The 20,537-nt window shown below is 37.6% G+C and overlaps 1 protein-coding gene across 2 annotated transcripts in view; it reads left to right on the plus strand.

The window, feature by feature from the left end:
- SHC3 (SHC adaptor protein 3) overlaps positions 1–20,537 on the plus strand; it is a 126,047-nt gene that overhangs the window by 22,465 nt on the left and 83,045 nt on the right. For both annotated transcript variants that reach the window (XM_063454943.1, XM_063454944.1), the window contains exon 3: positions 15,173–15,243. In XM_063454943.1, coding sequence (XP_063311013.1) covers positions 15,173–15,243 — 71 coding nt within the window. The remainder of the gene's footprint in view (positions 1–15,172; positions 15,244–20,537) is intronic.

Raw genomic sequence — 20,537 nt, forward strand, 5'->3', positions numbered from 1 at the left:
CTTTGTCTACTGTACTAATTGGGTTGAGAAGTTCAGTCACGTAATGTAGTTTTAAAATGAACAAGTTAAGTCATGAGGACAAAATGGAGGATTGAAGAAGTCAGGTTAGGGAGACAAAATGGAGGAGGAAGTCACAGTATAAGGTTAAAATGGAGTTAGTACAATAATTCAATACAAGTACAATAGTAATTTTTAATAATTCCACATCACACACACACATACATACATACAAACAGACAGGCACACATAAATACACACATACAGATAGACAGACACATACATACAGACACACACACACACACACACAAACACATACATACAAACAAACACACAAACATATACAAAATGTTTGTCACCCTCCTGTTTCTTACCTTTTAGGTGCAGGAGGGTTACTTTCCCTGGGGTCCAGTGGTGGCTCAGGTTGATGGGAGTCCGTGCTCCCACTCCTCCCTCTCCTTCCCCCCGCACGGGCACTCTCTGATAGCTGGGAGGAGCGACTGGGGAAATCACTTCCTGGAAACCGGGGCCCCCTGGAAATCGATACCCATCGGGTGGCCCTAACAGCATGGGCACCCGATAGGCCCCCTCATGGTTTGCCGCGTGGGCGTGGACCACAAAACATGGCGGCTGGTACACGGTTGCAGGGGTCCACAGGGCGGCGGGGCCCCCTGGAGTGCTGGGCCCGGTCGCAGCTGCGACCCCTGTGACCCCTATATATAAAAAAACACTGCATATCAGGTTTTTTCTTACTACAGCCCACTGTGTTTTATAGTAATTCACAAACGGAGAACACCGCACTCACACTTAGGACTCCAGGTGCTTATCAGGGCCAGGGTTGGCAAAATCCAGTTTAGTAGACAAAATAAATTAGGTCTAGGCACTGATGCAGGAAGGCAGGTTTACTGGAACAAAAACTGCAAACTTTCAGCCAGCACAGAGGCCTTTATCAAGCTTTATCCACTGTGTTTTATAGACATTACATTCTAGGGTTTTCTATGTCAACTTTTACTGGTATTAAGTTTGTAATTACTATTGGAGCAATCCATTTTTCTTCCACCAACCTTTGCTTTGTATATATTGTATTTAGCCATTTTTGTTGCTAGTTTTTCCCCTAAGTACCATTCTCTTGATATTGTGTAAAATACTTGGAAAGTTCGTAATGTCAGGTAAATTGACGATGGAATCTCTAAATGCAGAGTAGAGCGGTATAGATGAGGTATTACCACGTCTTAGAGTGGCTGGGCTAAACTTTGAGAAACACAGCTGAAGGTGAAACAAAAATGAAGTCAATAAATGAGGCTAAGTCAGGAAATTAGAGAGAAACTAAGTCAGACAATCCAAGGTTAGAGGCAAGTAGCAACAGGGAGAACTAAAGATGAGCCAGGTCAAACACAGAATATTTAGAACTGGGGCACCAAGAAATCACAAGTACTGAATCAGGCATGGACCTCAAACTGGCAGAGTAGAAATGGAAATCAGGGGTTTAAATAGGCCAGGTTTGATACCGAAAAAAGATTGTACGTCAGAAATTATGCAAACTGGCAATTTAAAAGCGAATAAAAAGGGGGAACTCTAAATCACAAAGAAACAAAATGTCTTGTTCATTTCTAGTTTTGTTTGTTTCCTGATTTAGTCAAATGGTACTTTAGACAAATTATTATTATTATTATTATTATTTTTTAAACAAATGCATAAGTCTAGTGAGAAGATGATTGTGGCTTGTTTCTGGGGTCTGATGGGAGGATACAAGGGTTAAATTATGATTTGTGTTTAGCGGATTAGGGGTTAGGGATTTGATCCTTTTCTGTTTTTTGTTGTTTTTCTGCTGTTCTTAAGTTTTGCTTCATATTTTAGGAAAATGGGAAGCGTCCATCCTTAGCTTGTAGTGAAAAATTTACTGGGGTACAGTGTTATGATTTCCAAAGCTAACAGTAGACTTGTGCACAAATCCTTTTGACTTGCAACAAATATGTCCAGGATTGATGTGATGGATCGATTTTTGTTTTTGTGTAGCTTGTGTAGCAGGAATTTGTTTAGCAATTGTGTAGCAGGAATTTGTTTAGTTCATCACAGGTGAAAAGGATTTGTGCACAAGTTTAGTAAATAATGCTCATATAGATCACATAATTGTGAATGATTGATTTTGAACAGTATGCTAATTTCAGGATTCCTTCTAAAAATGTAATCTGTTTCAGTTATCATTTGTGTCTTAATTGGGAACACTAAAGGAGATTGATTTGAATTCCTTTCTATTCCTTGTTTCACCTGATAATTAAATTTTCACATATCAGAAGGACATATCCAAGATAATAAGGATTTATTTAGATATGTTAATTTGTATATGCTCTTAATTACATACTTGAGACAGAGAGAAATCTCAGTAGATTCTTCCTGATAAAGCTCTATGAAAACAAAAATAATATAAATACATCTGGGTGACAATCGAGTGGGTGTTTATGGTGGGAGTAGAGGAGTTTGTGATTTCCACAACTGATTAGGTCCTCGATTTTTGGATAAGTTTTTCAAATTATTTCATAGTTTGAAATTTTTGTAATCTTTAGTTTTTATTTTTAAAGATATGTATATATTATGTTTATATATTTTATATTTTTAATGTTTTGAAAAAGTTTTCTCAAAAATGTTAAATCATTTGAAAAGCATATCCAAAAATATTAAACCAGGGCCTATAGTGGGCTATAAAATGCAGTGAAAATGTTATTTTTGAAAAGGTTATTTTCATAGTCATATTAAATGTATGTGTGTTGTTAATTCCTCTTATTAATGAGCTTTTTTTTTAACATCACCCACATTTTGTACATTTAACTTGGAGACATATTCCTTACCACTACTAGCACCACATGTTATTAATGTGAGTGCTACATTGCAGGCAGCCCACGGTTGGCATGTGCATCCTCTCTACCTGTCACCATTGAAATTGGAATATTGGAATTTCAGTGAAAAACTTGAAACATTGCCTCTTCAGCAAGACGCGCAACCTGGACTAGAGGCTAGTAAAAGGGATAATGGCAAATTCACAATTTTCAGGAGACGACTGTCACACAAACAGTCACAAGAGACACTGCCTTCTGAAATGTTTGAAAGCTTTGAGTTTAAAAGGACTTCACAGCCGTTCAGCATCATCCTGCACAACATGGTGATGCTGAAAGACGCTAATGCTTCTCACGGAGACCAATTGAATATAATATTTCTCAATGAGAAGTATTAGCATCTTTCAACATCATTATGTTGTGCAGGATGATGCTAAACGTCTCTGTAAAAAGCATAAGACTGGCAGAGTGCAGCTTTTATTGTGCTTGCGATATAGGTCTGCAATGCATTCCCATGAGCACCTTAGGATTGGACTAAATACATCAATCCTCATGATATAATCTATAAAAAAAAAAAACTTAAATGTTAGGGCGTTCCTTAAAGAAATAGAAAACAACACCTGGACCTTAGCTCTTAGAGAAACATCTTCCTAGTGGACATTTTAAGACACTTAAGAGCAAAGTACAGCTCTCCAATGGGATTTTTTTACATGGATGTGTATATGCATAAACTATCTCTTGAAAAAAATCACTTGCATAAATAAAGGAAAACAACATTAATTTCAAGGTACTTAGTTATCCTTTTCTGTTTTGTTTTTTTCAATTAATCAGACCACGAGTGCAGTTTTTTTTTTTCAATGTTGACAATGTCACTTTGCGCATTCTTGCTCTGCAGTGATTAATGGGAAGTGTATACACCGGTTAAAATAGCTAATAAAAAGATTGGGAAAGCAGCTGGGTAGAAAATAAATTTGAAAGAACAATATATATTTTACATGTTTTCCTCTACTTCTTTAGCTTACTGGCCCTCCCTGATTTGATGAAAAAAAAAAGCTTGTTAGTCTGTATCCATTAAGATGTTTACCATAGAAAAGTGCACATCACTCAACATAAACATACTGACACGGGACATCAGATAGATTCAATAACTGAATCTATGTAGACTTGTAGTGGCTTTTGAAAAAACAGCCATATAGTCAGGTCCATAAATATTGGGACATCGACACAATGGATTTGAAATGAAATGAACAAGATGTGCTTTAACTGCAGACTTTCAGCTTTAATTTGAGGGTATTTACATCCAAATCAGGTGAACGGTGTAGGAATTACAACAGTTTGTATATGTGCCTCCCATTTTTCAAGGGACCAAAAGTAATGGGACAATTGGCTGCTCAGCTGTTCAATGGCCAGGTGTGTGTTATTCCCTCATTATCCCATTTACAAGGAGCAGATAAAAGGTCCAGAGTTAATTTCAAGTGTGCTATTTGCATTTGGAATCTGTTGCTGTCAACTCTCAATACGAGATCCAAAGAGCTGTCACTATCAGTGAAGCAAGCCATCATTAGGCTGAAAAAACAAAACAAACCCATCAGAGAGATAGCAAAAACATTAGGTGTGGCCAAATCAACTGTTTGGAACATCCTTAAAAAGAAAGAACGCACCGGTGAGCTCAGCAACACCAAAAGACCTGGAAGACCACGGAAAACAACTGTGGTGGATGACCGAAGAATTATTTCCCTGGTGAAGAAAACACCCTTCACAACAGTTGGCCAGATCAAGAACACTCTCCAGGAGGTAGGTGTATTATTATTATCGCCATTTATATAGCGCCAACAGATTCCGTAGCGCTTTACAATATTTTGAGAGGGGGGGATGTAACAATAAATAAGACAATTACAAGAAAACTTACAGGAATAATAGGTTGAAGAGGACCCTGCTCAAATGAGCTTACAGTCTATAGGAGGTGGGGTATTAGAAACATTAGGATAGGAAATATCAAGTAGGAGTGAAGCAGAGCTGGAGGAGAGAGCAAAGCACTATCCCATAGGAGAGCAAGAGACAGGTATGTAAGGGAGAGATTACTCTGGGAGGCCATACGCTTTCCTGAAGAGATGGGATTTAAGGCCCTTCTTAAATGATTGAAGACTAGGGGAGAGTCTGATGGCAGTAGGCAAGTTATTCCATAGGAGAGGAGCCGCCCGTGAGAGGTCCTGCAAGCGTGAGTTGGCCGTACGGGTGCGAGCAGCGGTCAGGAGGTGGTCGCGGGCAGAGCGGAGGGTACGAGGAGGGGCATACCTCTGGATCAGTGAAGAGATATAAGAGGGGCTGGAATTGTTCAGTGCTTTAAATGTATGGGTTAGCACTTTGAATTGACTCCTATAGGATACAGGGAGCCAATGTAAGGACTGGCAGAGGGGCGAGGTGTGAGAGGACCGACTGGATAGGAAAATCAGTCTAGCTGCAGCATTCATTACAGACTGTAGCGGGGCAGTACGGCTTTTGGGGAGACCAATCAGGAGAGGGTTACAGTAATCCATGCGGGAAATTACTAGAGCATGGACAAGCTCCTTGGTAGCATCTTGCGTAAGAAAGGGGCGGATGCGGGCTATGTTTTTGAGTTGGAACCTACAGGACTTGGCAACAAACTGGATGTGAGACTCAAAGGTGAGACCAGAGTCAAGTATGACGCCAAGACAGTGCGCTTGTAGGGATGGACTCATGTGGATATCACTGACTTGAAGGGAGAGTGAGAGAGGAGGATCAGTATTAGGAGGAGGAAAGACAAGGAGTTCAGTTTTAGAGAGGTTAAGTTTGAGAAAGCGTGATGACATCCAGTCAGAGATGGAAGAGAGGCAAGCAGTGACACGTTGCAGGACGGCTGGGGAGAGGTCCGGTGAGGAGAGGTATATCTGAGTGTCATCAGCGTACAGGTGGTAGTTGAATCCAAAAGAGGCAATAAGTTTTCAAAGAGAGGCAGTATAAAGAGAAAATAGAAGGGGACCAAGGACAGAGCCTTGGGGAACTCCAACCGAGACAGGGCGAGGGGAGGAGGTATCCTTGGAAAAGGAGACACTAAATGAGCGTTGGGAGAGATAGGAGGAAAACCAAGAGAGGACAGAGTCACAGAGACCGAGTGATTGAAGAGTTTGAAGGAGGAGAGCATGATCAACTGTGTCAAAGGCAGCAGAGAGGTCAAGGAGAATTAATATGGAGTAGTGACCTTTGGATTTAGCGGAGATTAGGTCATTAGTCACTTTGATAAGAGCGGTCTCAGTAGAGTGGAGAGGGCGGAAGCCAGACTGAAGAGGGTCAAGGATGTGTGTCAATGTCAACAATCAAGAGAAGACTTCACCAGAGTGAATACAGAGGGTTCACCACAAGATGTAAACCATTGGTGAGCCTCAAAAACAGGAAGGCCAGATTAGAGTTTGCCAAACAACATCTAAAAAAGCCTTCACAGTTCTGGAACAACATCCTATGGACAGATGAGACCAATATCAACTTGTACCAGAGTGATGGGAAGAAAAGAGTATGGAGAAGGAACTGCTCATGATCCAAAGCATACCACCTCATCAGTGAAGCATGGTGGTGGTAGTGTCATGGCGTGGGCATGTATGGCTGCCAATGGAACTGGTTCTCTTGTATTTATTGATGATGTGACTGCTGAGAAAAGCAGCAGGATGAATTCTGAACTGTTTCGGGCAATATTATCTGCTCATATTCAGCTTCAGAAATCATTGGACGGCGCTTCACAGTGCAGATGGACAATGACCCGAAGCATACTGCAAAAGCAACCAAAGAGTTTTTTTAAGGGAAAGAAGTGGAATGTTATGCAATGGCCAAGTCAATCACCTGACCTGAATCCGATTACAAACACTACATCACCTATATACACACACACACACACACACTATAACCTGTATGCACACACTTACTATATCCATTATACACACATTCTCTACAGCCCCTATATACACATTCTCTACAGCCCCTAGCCACATATGCATTACATTACACCAAAAACACAACACAACTAAAACTGACCTTATTACACAATACCACACCACAATCAGCTCACTCTGCACACACGTAATACCACAAGCAGGCTCCAAACACATGCACAATACTCTTTCCTGGCCCTTTTGTCTCCTGGTATCCATTTATTAAATTTGCTTGCACTGTCCTGAACAAATACAGGGCTTTTTTTTCTCATGCTAGAGCTCATGGCAGAGTTCTGCGCACGGTCTGCCCTGGAAGAGCATCGAACCAACATGCTCACTTTGAGAGGGGGCGTGTTTGTCATTGGTGATGACGAAACACACCCTCTCTGCCCCGCCCCCTTCTTAGTGGGCGCTGTGATAAAAAAAAGCCCGGGCCGAAATTTTCTCCCAGTCCGGCCCTGGTGCTAAATAATACCCACTCACTATGAAAACCAATATAATGTCTCTCAATGTGTTTTCCCTTGAAACGTCTCCCTTTAAATGTCACTGGTGGGAGGAAAGTGTTAAAGTGATAGCAGAAGGATAGAAGTGAAAAGACATGCAGGGTACTGCATTAAAGCATACGTTATCAGTAATTCACTTGAATGGAAAGTAAATATGCTATTGTTGGTTAAAATAGCAAACTGAGAACACAGCTGAATTCAATCATTTTTTCACTTCAAATTTGTGACCTAAAATATAAAATGCACTTTGAATACCCAACAATTTGGGTATTATTATATTATTATTATTCACTTTAGTGATTAACCTTCTTTTAGTGTGCAAGGGAAATAATTGATATGAGAGTGAATCCGAAAGAGAGTTTGAGAGATAGAATTGAGGATTAGAACTAGAAAAGAGAGAAGAGACATGTTTCAAGGAACACTACAGAGTTATACACAAAAGCACCAAAGACTGGTTCAATGACGTGGGATTACTGTGCTTGATTGGCCAGCAAACTCGCCTGACCTGAACCCCATGGAGAATCTATGGGGCATTGCCAAGAGAAAGATGAGATACATGAGACTGAACAATGCAGAAGAGCTGCAGGCCGCTATTGAAGCATCCTGGTCTTCCATAACACCTCAGCAGTGCCACAGGCTGATAGCTTCCATGCCACACCGCATTGAGGCAGTCATTGCTGCAAAAGGGGCCCAAACCAAATACTGAGTCCATATGCATGCTTATACTTTTCAGAGGTCCGATATTGTTCTATGTACACTCCTTGTTTTATTGATTGCATGTAATATTCTAATTTACTGAGATTGTGGATTTGGGGTTTTCATGAGCTGTAAGCCATAATCATCGCTCTTATGACAAATCACGGCTTGAACTATCTTGCTTTGCATGTAAAGCGTCTATCTCATATATTAGTTTCCCCTTTTACATTGCATTACTGAAATAAATTAATTTTTGCACGATATTCTAATTTTTTGAGTATCACTTGTATATACATAAATATACAAACCTGTATTCCTACTGCTAGAGTGTCCTTGCCCCTAGACAGAAACACTCCTCTCTCCCCTGCTTGCAGTAAAATCTAAATAAATAAATAAAGTTTTTCCAGCATAGAGGATTCCATAGCTCTGCTTCCCATAGAGGATAATTGGGCACTTAATGCGCACGTATGACGAGCACTGCACGCACATTTAAAATTCCTATAGGAAGGCATTGAATTAATGCTTTACTATAATTTTCTATGTGGGGCTTCTGCATCACCTGACCAAGTTTTACTCCCGTGAATGTTCCTGTAGTGGCTGTCATAGTGACTACTACTATAGGTGAACTTAACTCTGCAATGTAAACATTGTAGCTTCTAAGAAAACTGCAATGTTTTACATTGGTACTGTTGAAAGGACAGAACCGCTGCATCAAAACCATTTCATTGAGATGAAGTGGTCTTGATGACTACAGTGTAGCTTTAAGAAAAATATATAGGGTGACAAGTCGACGAAAAAGACTAGGGAAAACTGAAAGGTCTGAGTCTGAAAGTAAGGAAACATATAGGCGAAGCTAGGGCAGAAAGACTCTTTCCAGTGTTTTAAAGGGGTCTTGAGTTTGCTGCAATAAACATGTTATTGTAAAATGTTCCCAGAAATCTGAACATGTTGTGCTTGTTCCAACCACTGTGGATCCATTGACAATTGAAGACAATTTTTGGGATCAAATTGAGCGATTAAAAACCATAGCAGTAGGGACTTAAAACCTTCTATATGAAGCATCTTGGAATAATATAATTATAAAGGCAATATCATTTTATCTTGCCTTTAGAACAGTGATTACTAAAAAGAGATTAAAGTGGCCCTGTCACTTTTTCTTCTCTGTGACTCCCAACCAATTAAAGCAATTACTTTTCAGGGGAAAACAAAATAAACTAGGCTACTACCGGTAAGTGGGACACAGTGGAGCACAATGAACAAAAAAAGTGATAGAGCTACTTTAAAACTACAGGATCAAGAAGGCTCATTATCACACAACTATTCCCAGAGTACCATGGCTTTGAAACGCATTATAATAAATGTACTTATCTGGCACAAAGCATTGATACAAGGTCAGATGTTGTGCAGAGAGGCACTGAGGCTAGAGGTGTTGTGGAGAGAGGCACTGAGGCTAGAGGTGTTGTGGAGAGAGGCACTGAGGCTAGAGGTGTTGTGGAGAGAGGCACTGAGGCTAGAGGTGTTGTGGAGAGAGGCACTGAGGCTAGTGCTGTTGTGGAGAGAGGCATTGAGGCCAGTGGTGTTGTGTAGAGAGGCTTGAAGACTATGATGAGGCCTAATAGAAAGCAGTTGTTGTTGGGGGATTCCATCATAAGAGGTGTGGAGATGGACAATGGTGGTCTTGTGAGGTGTCTTCCCGGAGCTACTGCTCACAGAGACAGGAGACGTATCTGTAATATTGTTAAGCAAGCAAAGCAGGAAGGGGAATTGGATGTACTTGTCCATTTAGGGACAAATGACTTGGCTTGCAATGAGGTTTCAGAGGTTAAGGAAGTTTTTAGTGTTTTTGCCAATGATATATGGCAGGTTGCTTCCACACTGTCATTCTCTGAAGTTCTGCCTGTGCATAACACTCAGAATGACAGGCGGATGCGTATTAGGGACTTTAACTTGTGGCTTGGTGAATGGTGTCGGGAGCAAGGATTTGGCTTTATTGCTCATGGTAGCTCTGTTTGGAATGGAAATAAACTGTACAAAAAAGATGGTTTGCATCTTTCTCAAAAGGGAACAAATGTTCTCAGTGAGCAGTTCAGAGGTTTTGCTAAGATGTATTTAAACTAGGATGGGGGGGCAAAAGGGTGATAAAACATCAATCCAATTGTCCCCCAAAACAAGGACAGAAGGTGCCTGTAGCAAGTGTGTTAAAAAATGATAAGCTTAGAGTCATGTCTACAAATGCTCACAGTTTAGGGAATAAGATCCATGAACTTGTGGCAATAATGGCAACTGATAGTGTAGATTTAGTCGCTGTTACTGAGACATGGTATAATGAAAAAAATGACTGGGACATAGCAATACCAGGGTACTCTTTATATAGAAAAGACAGGGAAGGCAAGAAAGGGGGTGGCCCTGTATGTGAAGGATAGCATAAAATCTAGCCTAATAAAGGTTCGTGAGACGAACATAGAGTCCATTTGGGTTACGTTAGAATTTGGTAATCACACAGTAGTTCGTGTAGGTGTGATTTATAGGCCCCCAGGACAAATTGAAGAGTTAGATAATCTACTAGTTGAAGAAATAGCTAAAATGACAATGAAGGGGGAAGTTATCACCATGGGTGACTTTAATCTTCCTGATGTGAATTGGAAAACAAAAATAGCTACTTGTGCCAGAAGCACACATATTCTAAACTCCCTACTGGGATTGTCTCTAAAACAAGTCGTTGAGGAGCCAACTCGTAAGGAGGCCATACTAGATTTAGTGTTAACAAATGGAGATTTGGTATCAGATATTACTGTAGGTGAAAGTTTAGGATCCAGTGATCATCAGTCAGTGTGGTTTAATATAAGAACAGTGACTGAGTCACACCACACAAAAACAAAAGTTTTAGACTTTAGAAAAACAGACTTTTCTAAAATTAGAATATGTGTAAAGGAGTCATTATCAGACTGGAGCAATTTAAATGGAGTCCAAAATAAATGGGATTATTTAAAAGCTGCACTACTGAAGGCAACAGAAAATTGCATTAGGCTTGTCAGTAAAAGCAAAAAATTCAAGAAACCACTGTGGTACTCCGCAGATGTGGCCAAAATAGTAAAAAACAAAAAGTTAGCATTTAGTAATTATAAAAAAACCCAGAGTGAGGAAGACAGAATGACCTATAAGATTAGGCAGAAAGAGGCTAAGCAAGTTATAAGAGCTTCCAAATCACACACAGAAGAGAAAATAGCACAGTCAGTAAAAAAGGGGGACAAAACTTTTTTTAGATACATAAATGAGAAAAGAAAAGTAAAACAAGGATTAGTTAGATTAAAAACAAAAGAAGGAAGGTATGTAGATGAGGATAAAGGTCTAGCTGACTGCCTCAATGAATATTTTTGTTCGGTATTTACAGCTGAAAATGAAGGAAAGGGACCTCTGTTAAAAAAAAAGGATAGATGAGTCATTTATTACACGTGAGTTTACAGAGGAAGAGGTTCTATTTCAACTGTCAAAAGTAAAGACAAATAAGTCAATGGGACCTGATGGAATACACCCAAAGCTATTAAAAGAGCTTAGTGGTGTACTAGCAAAACCATTAACAGATTTATTTAACCAATCATTGTTAACAGGAGTAGTCCCAGAAGATTGGAAGTTAGCGAATGTTGTGCCCATTCACAAGAAAGGTAATAGGGAGGAGTCGGGCAACTATAGGCCAGTAAGCCTTACTTCAGTAGTGGGGAAAGTGATGGAAACCATGTTAAAGGATAGGATTGTTGAACATCTAAAAACACATGGATTTCAAGATCAGAGACAACATGGGTTTACTTCAGGGAGATCATGCCAAACTAATCTTATTGATTTTTTTGATTGGGTAACTAAAATTATAGATCAGGGTGGTGCAGTAGACATTGCTTGCCTAGATTTCAGTAAGGCTTTTGACACTGTTGCACATAGAAGGCTTATCAATAAACTGCAATCTTTGAGTTTGGATTCCAATATTGTTGAATGGGTAAGGCAGTGGCTGAGTGACAGGCAACAGAGGGTTGTAGTCAATGGAGTATATTCGAAGCTTGGGCTTGTCACCAGTGGGGTACCTCAGGGATCTGTACTTGGACCCATTCTCTTTAATATTTTTATTAGTGATATTGCAGAAGGTCTTGATGGTAAGGTGTGTCTTTTTGCGGATGATACTAAGATATGTAACAGGGTTGATGTTCCAGGAGGGATAAGCCAAATGGCAAATGATTTAGGTAAACTAGAAAAATGGTCAGAGTTGTGGCAACTGACATTTAATGTGGATAAGTGCAAGATAATGCATCTTGGACGTAAAAACCCAAGGGCAGAGTACAGAATATTTGATAGAGTCCTAACCTCAACATCTGAGGAAAGGGATTTAGGGGTGATTATTTCTGAGGACTTAAAGGTAGGCAGACAATGTAATAGAGCAGCAGGAAATGCTAGCAGAATGCTTGGTTGTATAGGGAGAGGTATTAGCAGTAGAAAAAGGGAAGTGCTCATGCCATTGTACAGAACACTGGTGAGACCTCACTTGGAGTACTGTACACAGTACTGGAGACCATATCTTCAGAAGGATATTGATACCTTAGAGAGAGTTCAAAGAAGGGCTACTAAACTGGTTCATGGATTGCAGGATAAAACTTACCAGGAAAGGTTAAAGGATCTTAACATGTATAGCTTGGTGGAAAGACGAGACAGGGGGGATATGATAGAAACATTTAAATACATAAAGGGAATCAACACAGTAAAGGAGGAGACTATATTTAAAAGAAGAAAAACTACCACAACCAGAGGACATAGTCTAAAATTAGAAGGACAAAGGTTTAAAAATAATATCAGGAAGTATTACTTTACTGAGAGGGTAGTGGATGCATGGAATAGCCTTCCAGCTGAAGTGGTAGAGGTTAACACAGTAAAGGAGTTTAAGCATGCGTGGGATAGGCATAAGGCTATCCTAACTATAAGATAAGGCCAGGGACTAATGAAAGTATTTAGAAAACTGGGCAGACTAGATGGGCCGAATGGTTCTTATCTGCCGTCACATTCTATGTTTCTATGTTTCTATTATACATTACTTATTGAAGTAATATATTTAAAATCTGTTACTCTAACACAAGATCGTCTTATGAATTAATTAATTAATGATTGAATATGAAGTAACAGCTAGTTGATCCAAGTTGAAGAATGGCTACCATTTTAGATTCACAAATAATTTTTTTTTTTTTACATATGGTGGCAAAATAACAAATCATGTAAAATCTTGTTTTTCACCTTCGTTTCTGAATAGCAGAAACAGAGTTGATTGAAAGCGTGAACTTAATGGACTATATCTTCTTAAAAATGTCATGCTTTGCTTTAGATATCTATTACCTTACTTTATTGTAAATATATACTGTTCTTTGTAAAACCTGATAAATATACTGTTCATTTTCCCCAGTTAATATTTGTTATAACGTATTGTTACATGCTTTTTTCTTTTGGAAATGTTGTATCATAATAAAAAAATATTCAATATAAAAAGTTTGACAAGGAAAATTGTGATGCTTTTCTCGATATATATATATCTATATTGATACCATATTGTTTTGTATGTTGAGAATCTTCTGCTCTTTGTCAAACCACTTGAGAATGTCACACATAGCTTCTTTGCAGCATAACCACTGCTATAGTAGGCTGTTGTACTTGAAGTATCCGTTTACATTACATTGCCGAGATTCTGTTGATGCCTTCCTGATACATTATTCCTAGTACATAGTATAAGGCACGATTTAATAGCAAGCTAATTCAAGGCAAGATCAAGATAAGTATACTCCTGTTTTCCTGAGAAGCGTGACACCAATGAAGAGATGAGTATTTTCATAGGCCTAGGTGTACTTTTGAATAAGGATGTACAGGAAAAAAGGGGAGAAAAGGCTGCGCCAAGAGATACAATAAAATAAGTCCCAATAAAAATATAAAAAGGATATATATAAATATATATAAAAGTCAATATAAAAAGGAGGATAAATGTCTATGTTGCGCTGGTGTTCTCTCTTCTTATGATGCTTTGGATCCTCCCGTGATATGTAAAATATAAAAGGGAAAAGGACCAATGGTGCAGATTGTGGGGTACGTGGAAAATGAAGAATAAAGATGTAATAAACTCACATTTGTATGAGCTATAACCAGCTCAGGTGGAATGGGCGTTCTGCAGTATAATCCCTGCTAGTAGGATATCAGGAAATTCTGATCCACTGGTGCTGTCCAATTCTCAGGAGAAGGGAGAAAAATATATAACAGATAGTGCTCTCTGAAGATAAGATGTGGTATATACAAAACAAAATAAATATACTCACAGTATACAGTGCAGATGACACTGCACTTGAGATATGGCGTGGGTGGTATAATCCCCACCTTAGGATATATAAAATGCCAGGAAAGGATAATATAAAATTGGAGTGATAAAAATATATATAATAAAAATATGAATGGCACAGAGATAAAGCCAAACGTAATTTATTATTAAAAGTATACAATAAAACTCACAAAAACTCACATAGCCCATTCTCTGATGCTTGTGCTTCAAGACTGTATTCTTTTATAGGAGGCAAACTGATAACAGTGAGCTACCAGGCAAAGATCTCATTGAGCTATGGTATTACCTGAGTAGCATACACTTCAGTTACAGGCAGTTAAATGGCTTATTTTCACTAAGTAGAGCTGGTTGTGATTTCTACTGCTACTCTGTCAACTATGACGTAATTGGTGCTGAACTTTGTATGTGTACGTATGGGTCTCTTCTCCTCTTGATAGCTTGAAGAATTATATGTCTAACAAATTCTTCCTAACACCTATTGAAGGAAAGCTCTTTCAGGGGATTTGTTCACTCTGTTCACCTGAAGATATAAAAACAGGGGTGCATTAAAGGAATTTTGTCTTTGGAATTGTTACAAATAGTGTAACAGAGTATGAATTCCGCCAAAAATAACCCAACAAAACAAAAAGCAAACATTTATTTAAAGCATACATATATTTAATACATACTGTGGTTGGTTACGCTTGTTTATTTTGATATGAAAATTTGCCCTTGAATTTGCCATTATGAGAATGTTTTCATTTAATTTAATTGTATGTACTTGCGTCATGATTAACTTTAATTGATTTCCTGTGTATCAATTATGTATTTTATCAAATATGAGAAATCATTCAAATTTTTGTTTCTTTGCAGTACTTGGGATGCATAGAAGTTTTGCGATCAATGCGATCCTTAGACTTCAACACAAGGACACAGATAACAAGGTATGAGATTTTCTATGCACCTCTCTATACAGGTACAATGCTTGTTATCGATTGCACGGTAGCTGAGACACTATAAAAACAATGACTGTCCAGGTTATAAAATGTTGACATACTCAAATATGTGAAGAACTACTTTAACGCAGTGGTTCCCATACTCAATTCATGGCAACAGTCCAGGATTTAGACATTTGCCAATTATATTCATATAAGGATACTGGCAAAGCCTGGGTTTTTGGTGAGCCCCGAGGACTGGATTAGGAAAAACTGCTTTAAAGTATCAGATTAGTAAATAATATCCTGCTAGCATACTTCATAGCATTCTGGAAACTATTGTCACCGCCTGGGGAGTTTGCACATTTTCCAAAGACCTTTGACGGTGACATCGCCGCTGGTGTTCTGGTGGCAGGGAAAGGTGAGAATTACTTACCTGAACCTGACCCTAGCGTGCACTGCCATCATCCGGCCAACGTCACTGCTCTACCCATCCTCCATATGGGATCCTCCATAGATACAGCTAATATCTCTGCAGCCACCACTGGTGACGGCTGGGAGATTGACACTTCTAGATGGTGGTTGCTCCGCCCACTGTTAGTTATACTACTTATTAATGCAGATATAGTCAAGTGGTTGTTGTTGTTCAACCATTACAACACAGAAGACCCATGAGCTTTATGACTTTTATCATGGTGTGATTGTGGTGACTGGTATGGTAGTTCCAGAATCTCAGAAATTGGCCTCCTGACCTTTTCATGTACTACATACTGGCTCTAGCATTTACAGCTAATGGTGCAAGAAACAAATATGCTTTCATTTAACATCACTTCTGTGGTGATACTAGAATGTTAATCAGAGAGGTCAAGGAAGTATCCTATCCAGGAGACAGAACCAACTCACAAACGGTACATGATAGTAAAGCACTTTCTGTTTCACTAAACAGTGAACCAAGCTGTATATCAATTGTAGTTTGGCTAATCTCAGTCTAATGAGCAGGTCCAATAGTCCTACTTGATGACTGGAATGCTTCTTTGAGTTTGGAGAAAAACTACTTATGTCCATACTGGACAAGGAATTATTGGATTAAATTTGTCCCGAGAGGCCAGAATAAAATACTCAAAGAAGCTCTTTGAATAAGGTGTAACTTAAAAAAAAAAAATATTTCATATTTTTAATGCTTTATCTATAATTTATTAAAACTATTGTTTTATGTTTTACCTAAAGTAACCCTTTAAAACGTGTCTATTACATATGTACACAAACACAGGGAAAAAAATAAATTTAGAGATAAATTCAACAACGAGAGAGCAATGAATGGTATCTGTCTATCTATCTATCTATCTATCTATCTATCTATCTATCTATCTATCTATCTATCTATCTATCTCTCTCTCTCTCTCTATATCTATCTATCTCTATCTATCTCTATCTACAAATACTTTATCTACACAAAATCCCATAGACTTTAATGGTGACTTCTGTAGATAATTTAAAAAAATGTATCCAAAAATATCAAATCATTTGAAAAACGTATCCAAGAATATTAAATAACTCTGTTATTTGGCTGAGATCATCTTAACTTTGTGAAATAGTACAATTTATTTGTTTTCCCTTTTGCATGTGCCTGCATTTGTTGACACATAGAAGAATTCTATATATCCTCCCAGCTAGATGTGTTTTTTTTTTTTTAACTTCATTTAATCTCATTGGTTGGTGTTTAACTACAACAGAAATATTTTTGATAATGTTTACTACTTTTTTTTTTGTTAAAATTACCATTTTTTTAGTTAATGAGTTTTTACTGTGGTCAAATTGTATATATTGTGTTCAGACATTTATATTTATATACATGGTACACAACTCCAGTAAAGTCATATTTCATTTTTATATTTTAGTTAAAAAAAAAAAAAAAAAACACACCAAAACAAAACTGGCAGATGCCTGTATCTTAAAATAAAAATAAATAAATTATTTCAAGTATCTTAAAATAATAAAATAAATGTGTGAAGAGTTACAAGTATGACTGTACTAGTGTTAGTCATCATGGCTCCATCTGATGCTTTAGTAACCAGATGGTGATTTATTTATTAGAGGCCAATCTGTAAAACCTTTTCTTTTTCTTTTTTATGCAACACAATGCACCAAACATCCTTAAAGGGGAAGTAAAGTCTTTTTTCTTTACATATAAGATGACAGAAGCCAGGCAGACTTCGCAATGTACTCTATTTGTTTTTGTTTTTTTGTGGGTTTTTTTTAATAACAATATCACTACCAAAAACGGAGAAGCTTACTCTGACTTCAGAGAATGAGCCTACAGTCTCAATGGAGTCAAGTCAGTGTGCACCATGATTGTGTTTGAATAAGCTGTCAAGACATGGTATATCATATTTAAGTTAAGCTTAAGGAACACTCTAAGCACCATAAGAACCTTTCAATTCTTTGTCATTTATGAGCTAAATTACTTTTCTTATGCAGTCCTAGTCATACTTCTCCTAGCTTTGAATCAGCTTCCATGAAAAAGGTTTCATTTTTACAGTACAGTGTGTTTATACAATATTGTTCATATCTCTTGTTCTGCTCTTTTTAACTTTTTCAGACACAAGAGGCTGATGTATGACCTAGCAGGCAGTTAACAAAGGAAGAGATAAGAAAATCTAAACCATTGAATGAGGAAAGCTAACAAATTTAGACCTATTTTTCAGGAATTGTGTTGTCATATGAATTCATTATCTATTAAGAAGTGACTAAGTGGTATTAGTAATTAATACTAAATTAGTATATATTTATATTTTGTGTAGTAATGAGAATGATCTGATTCAACATTTCAAATAATGTATTATTTTTAGGAAGAAAAGTCTCTGTGTATTTAAACTCTGTGTCTGCAGCTCAGATTGAAAATATGCAATAATTATTATGCTATAAATCCTGTACATATTGGTACATTTATATGTTGAAATTCAGATACTAATTAAAACCTGTTATCTTGTAAATACCCGTAGAACTTGCTTAGTGCAGAGGTTACTAAAATTTTCCAAATATTTCTTTTAAATACTTTTTTTTTTTCAATCTTTATTTTTTTTTTTTGTGCTGGAAAATACCAAATATGTTGTAACACCATAACAGCAATTAAAAGGACAACAATTAACATAATAAGACATAGAGCATAATCGCAAAAACAATAGCTGATATAACGTGTTGTAGCATTGCAATGAGACTGCACATTTTAGAGGGTAATGTTATAGTAGCGTTGAGTGAATATGTCTTAGTGTTCAGGAACAATAAAACTTTTATTTACATGCAGGCAGCGAACAGGCAATAACGAATAATCTAAAAAGAAAGGGTCACAAGCCAAGTCAGTCTTAGGCAACAGAAAACAATGAACTGACACTGCCCTCAGGGAGAGGCTGTGTTTTATACCTGTAGTATGACTTTGGTGGACTTTGATAGACATGTAGGATCCACTGGTGAAGTCCAGCCCCCTAGTGCTGCAAACAATACAAAAGGACCCATGTTCAAATCCAGCCAAGCCCTGAGGAGTGATGTCCACGGCACAGTGCAAACCGTGACAACCTGTTGACTGAGCATTGTACCCCCAAAACAGCCGAAAGTCAGGAGCTCTTGCACCATGCGTCTGATCTGTTTGAAGATCACGCTCCACTCATTTGCATTCTTGTTGATATTGTTTTTATTGGTTTGTTCTAAGTAATATTATTTTATACCAATATAGTGAGATGTTTGAAGATCAGGCTCCACTCTCTCTTTTGCATACTTGTTGATATTGTTTTTATTAGTTTGTTCTACGTAATATTATTTTATACCAATATAGTGAAATATACTTATTTTTATCACCATTTTTTTATGCTTTTGCATATTGTCAGTGTGCAACTCCAAGCTTAGAAAGTTTAATTGCTGAGTGGAAACAAATTTTGTTTGCAACCCTTTGTGGAAACAGTTGGTTATTATTAGAGAGTGTCTAAATAAGTAATTGATACTTTGTTGAAGCAGCAATTGTGGCAATGCTTCTTTATTGCAGGAGATACCCAGTCATATTATGGTGAAGAATATTAAATGTTAATTCAATATGTTATGTTGAGTTATTGCATTTGTTGATGATAAATTCTTTAAACCAGTCACTAAATTGCTCATCCAGAATTTATTGTCTACTATAACTAAATTCACAATTTTCTTTGTTACTTCTTGATTATTTTCCCATTGTATAGGTTGTAAATTATATTTTTAAGTAATATAGGTATGGTGTTAAATTATAGATTTAGGTTGAACTACAAAAATGTAGGATCAGGGATAAAATATTCGGTATCTGTTAGATTAAAATTGTGGGCATGGTTCTATATAATTATTATCAACATATTAATATTCATGATAATAATAATTTATATTTTTATTTTAATACAATTTACAAGTTTTCATAATTTTCAAAAAATATTATTTGTAATAATTTGTCCAAAATTATCCTACCAGAGAAGCTGTGTGAGTCTCACCAATGGGAGCTGTCACTAGGATTGCATAAACAAAGTGATTTAACTAAAATAGCATTGAGAATTGAGCAGGGAGATTGCAGGGGCATGATCTATACATCAAGATTGTTTAGTTAAGCTAAAGCTGTTTATATGCTTAAAGTATAATTTCAAACCCAAAAGGCATTAGTAAAGAGACAGTTAGGCACCATAACAACTTAATCTACATTAAGTTGTAATGGTGCCAGGAGGCCCCTGGGCGCAGTCGTACCTTCTGGCTTCTGAAATCTCAGTTTCAGAAAATGTGGAGTGCCACTGGGCATGGGCGCCGCTGATTGACTGAGAGTGGTCAGCTGATACTCTGAGCCAATTAGTAACTACCCATTCACAAGACTGGCTTGAAAAAGGTATGAGATTTCAGTTTAGATAGTCTTGAATGTTTGGCCTTGTTACAGACACACAATGTGACACACACATGTTAAAATGGCAATTAAACATTAATTTCCCACACCTGTGACTTTTTAAATTGCAATTAGTGTCTGTTTATAAATAGTCAATGAGTTTGTTAGCTCTCACATGGATGCATTGAGCATGCTACATACTGAGTCATGGGGAGCAGAAAAGAACTGTCAAAAGACCTGTGTAACAAGATAATGTAACTTTATAAAGATGGAAAGGGATATAAAAAGATATCCAAAGCCTTGGAAAAAAAAAAGAAGAAGTGGGAAATTCGGGGATCTCTTGATACCAAGTCAAGGTCTGGTAGACCAAGAAAGATTTCGGCCACAACTGCCTGAAGAATTGTTTGGGATACAAAGAAAAATC

Source organism: Pelobates fuscus, chromosome 5 (assembly GCF_036172605.1).
Source record: "Pelobates fuscus isolate aPelFus1 chromosome 5, aPelFus1.pri, whole genome shotgun sequence".
Lineage (NCBI taxonomy): Eukaryota > Metazoa > Chordata > Amphibia > Anura > Pelobatidae > Pelobates > Pelobates fuscus.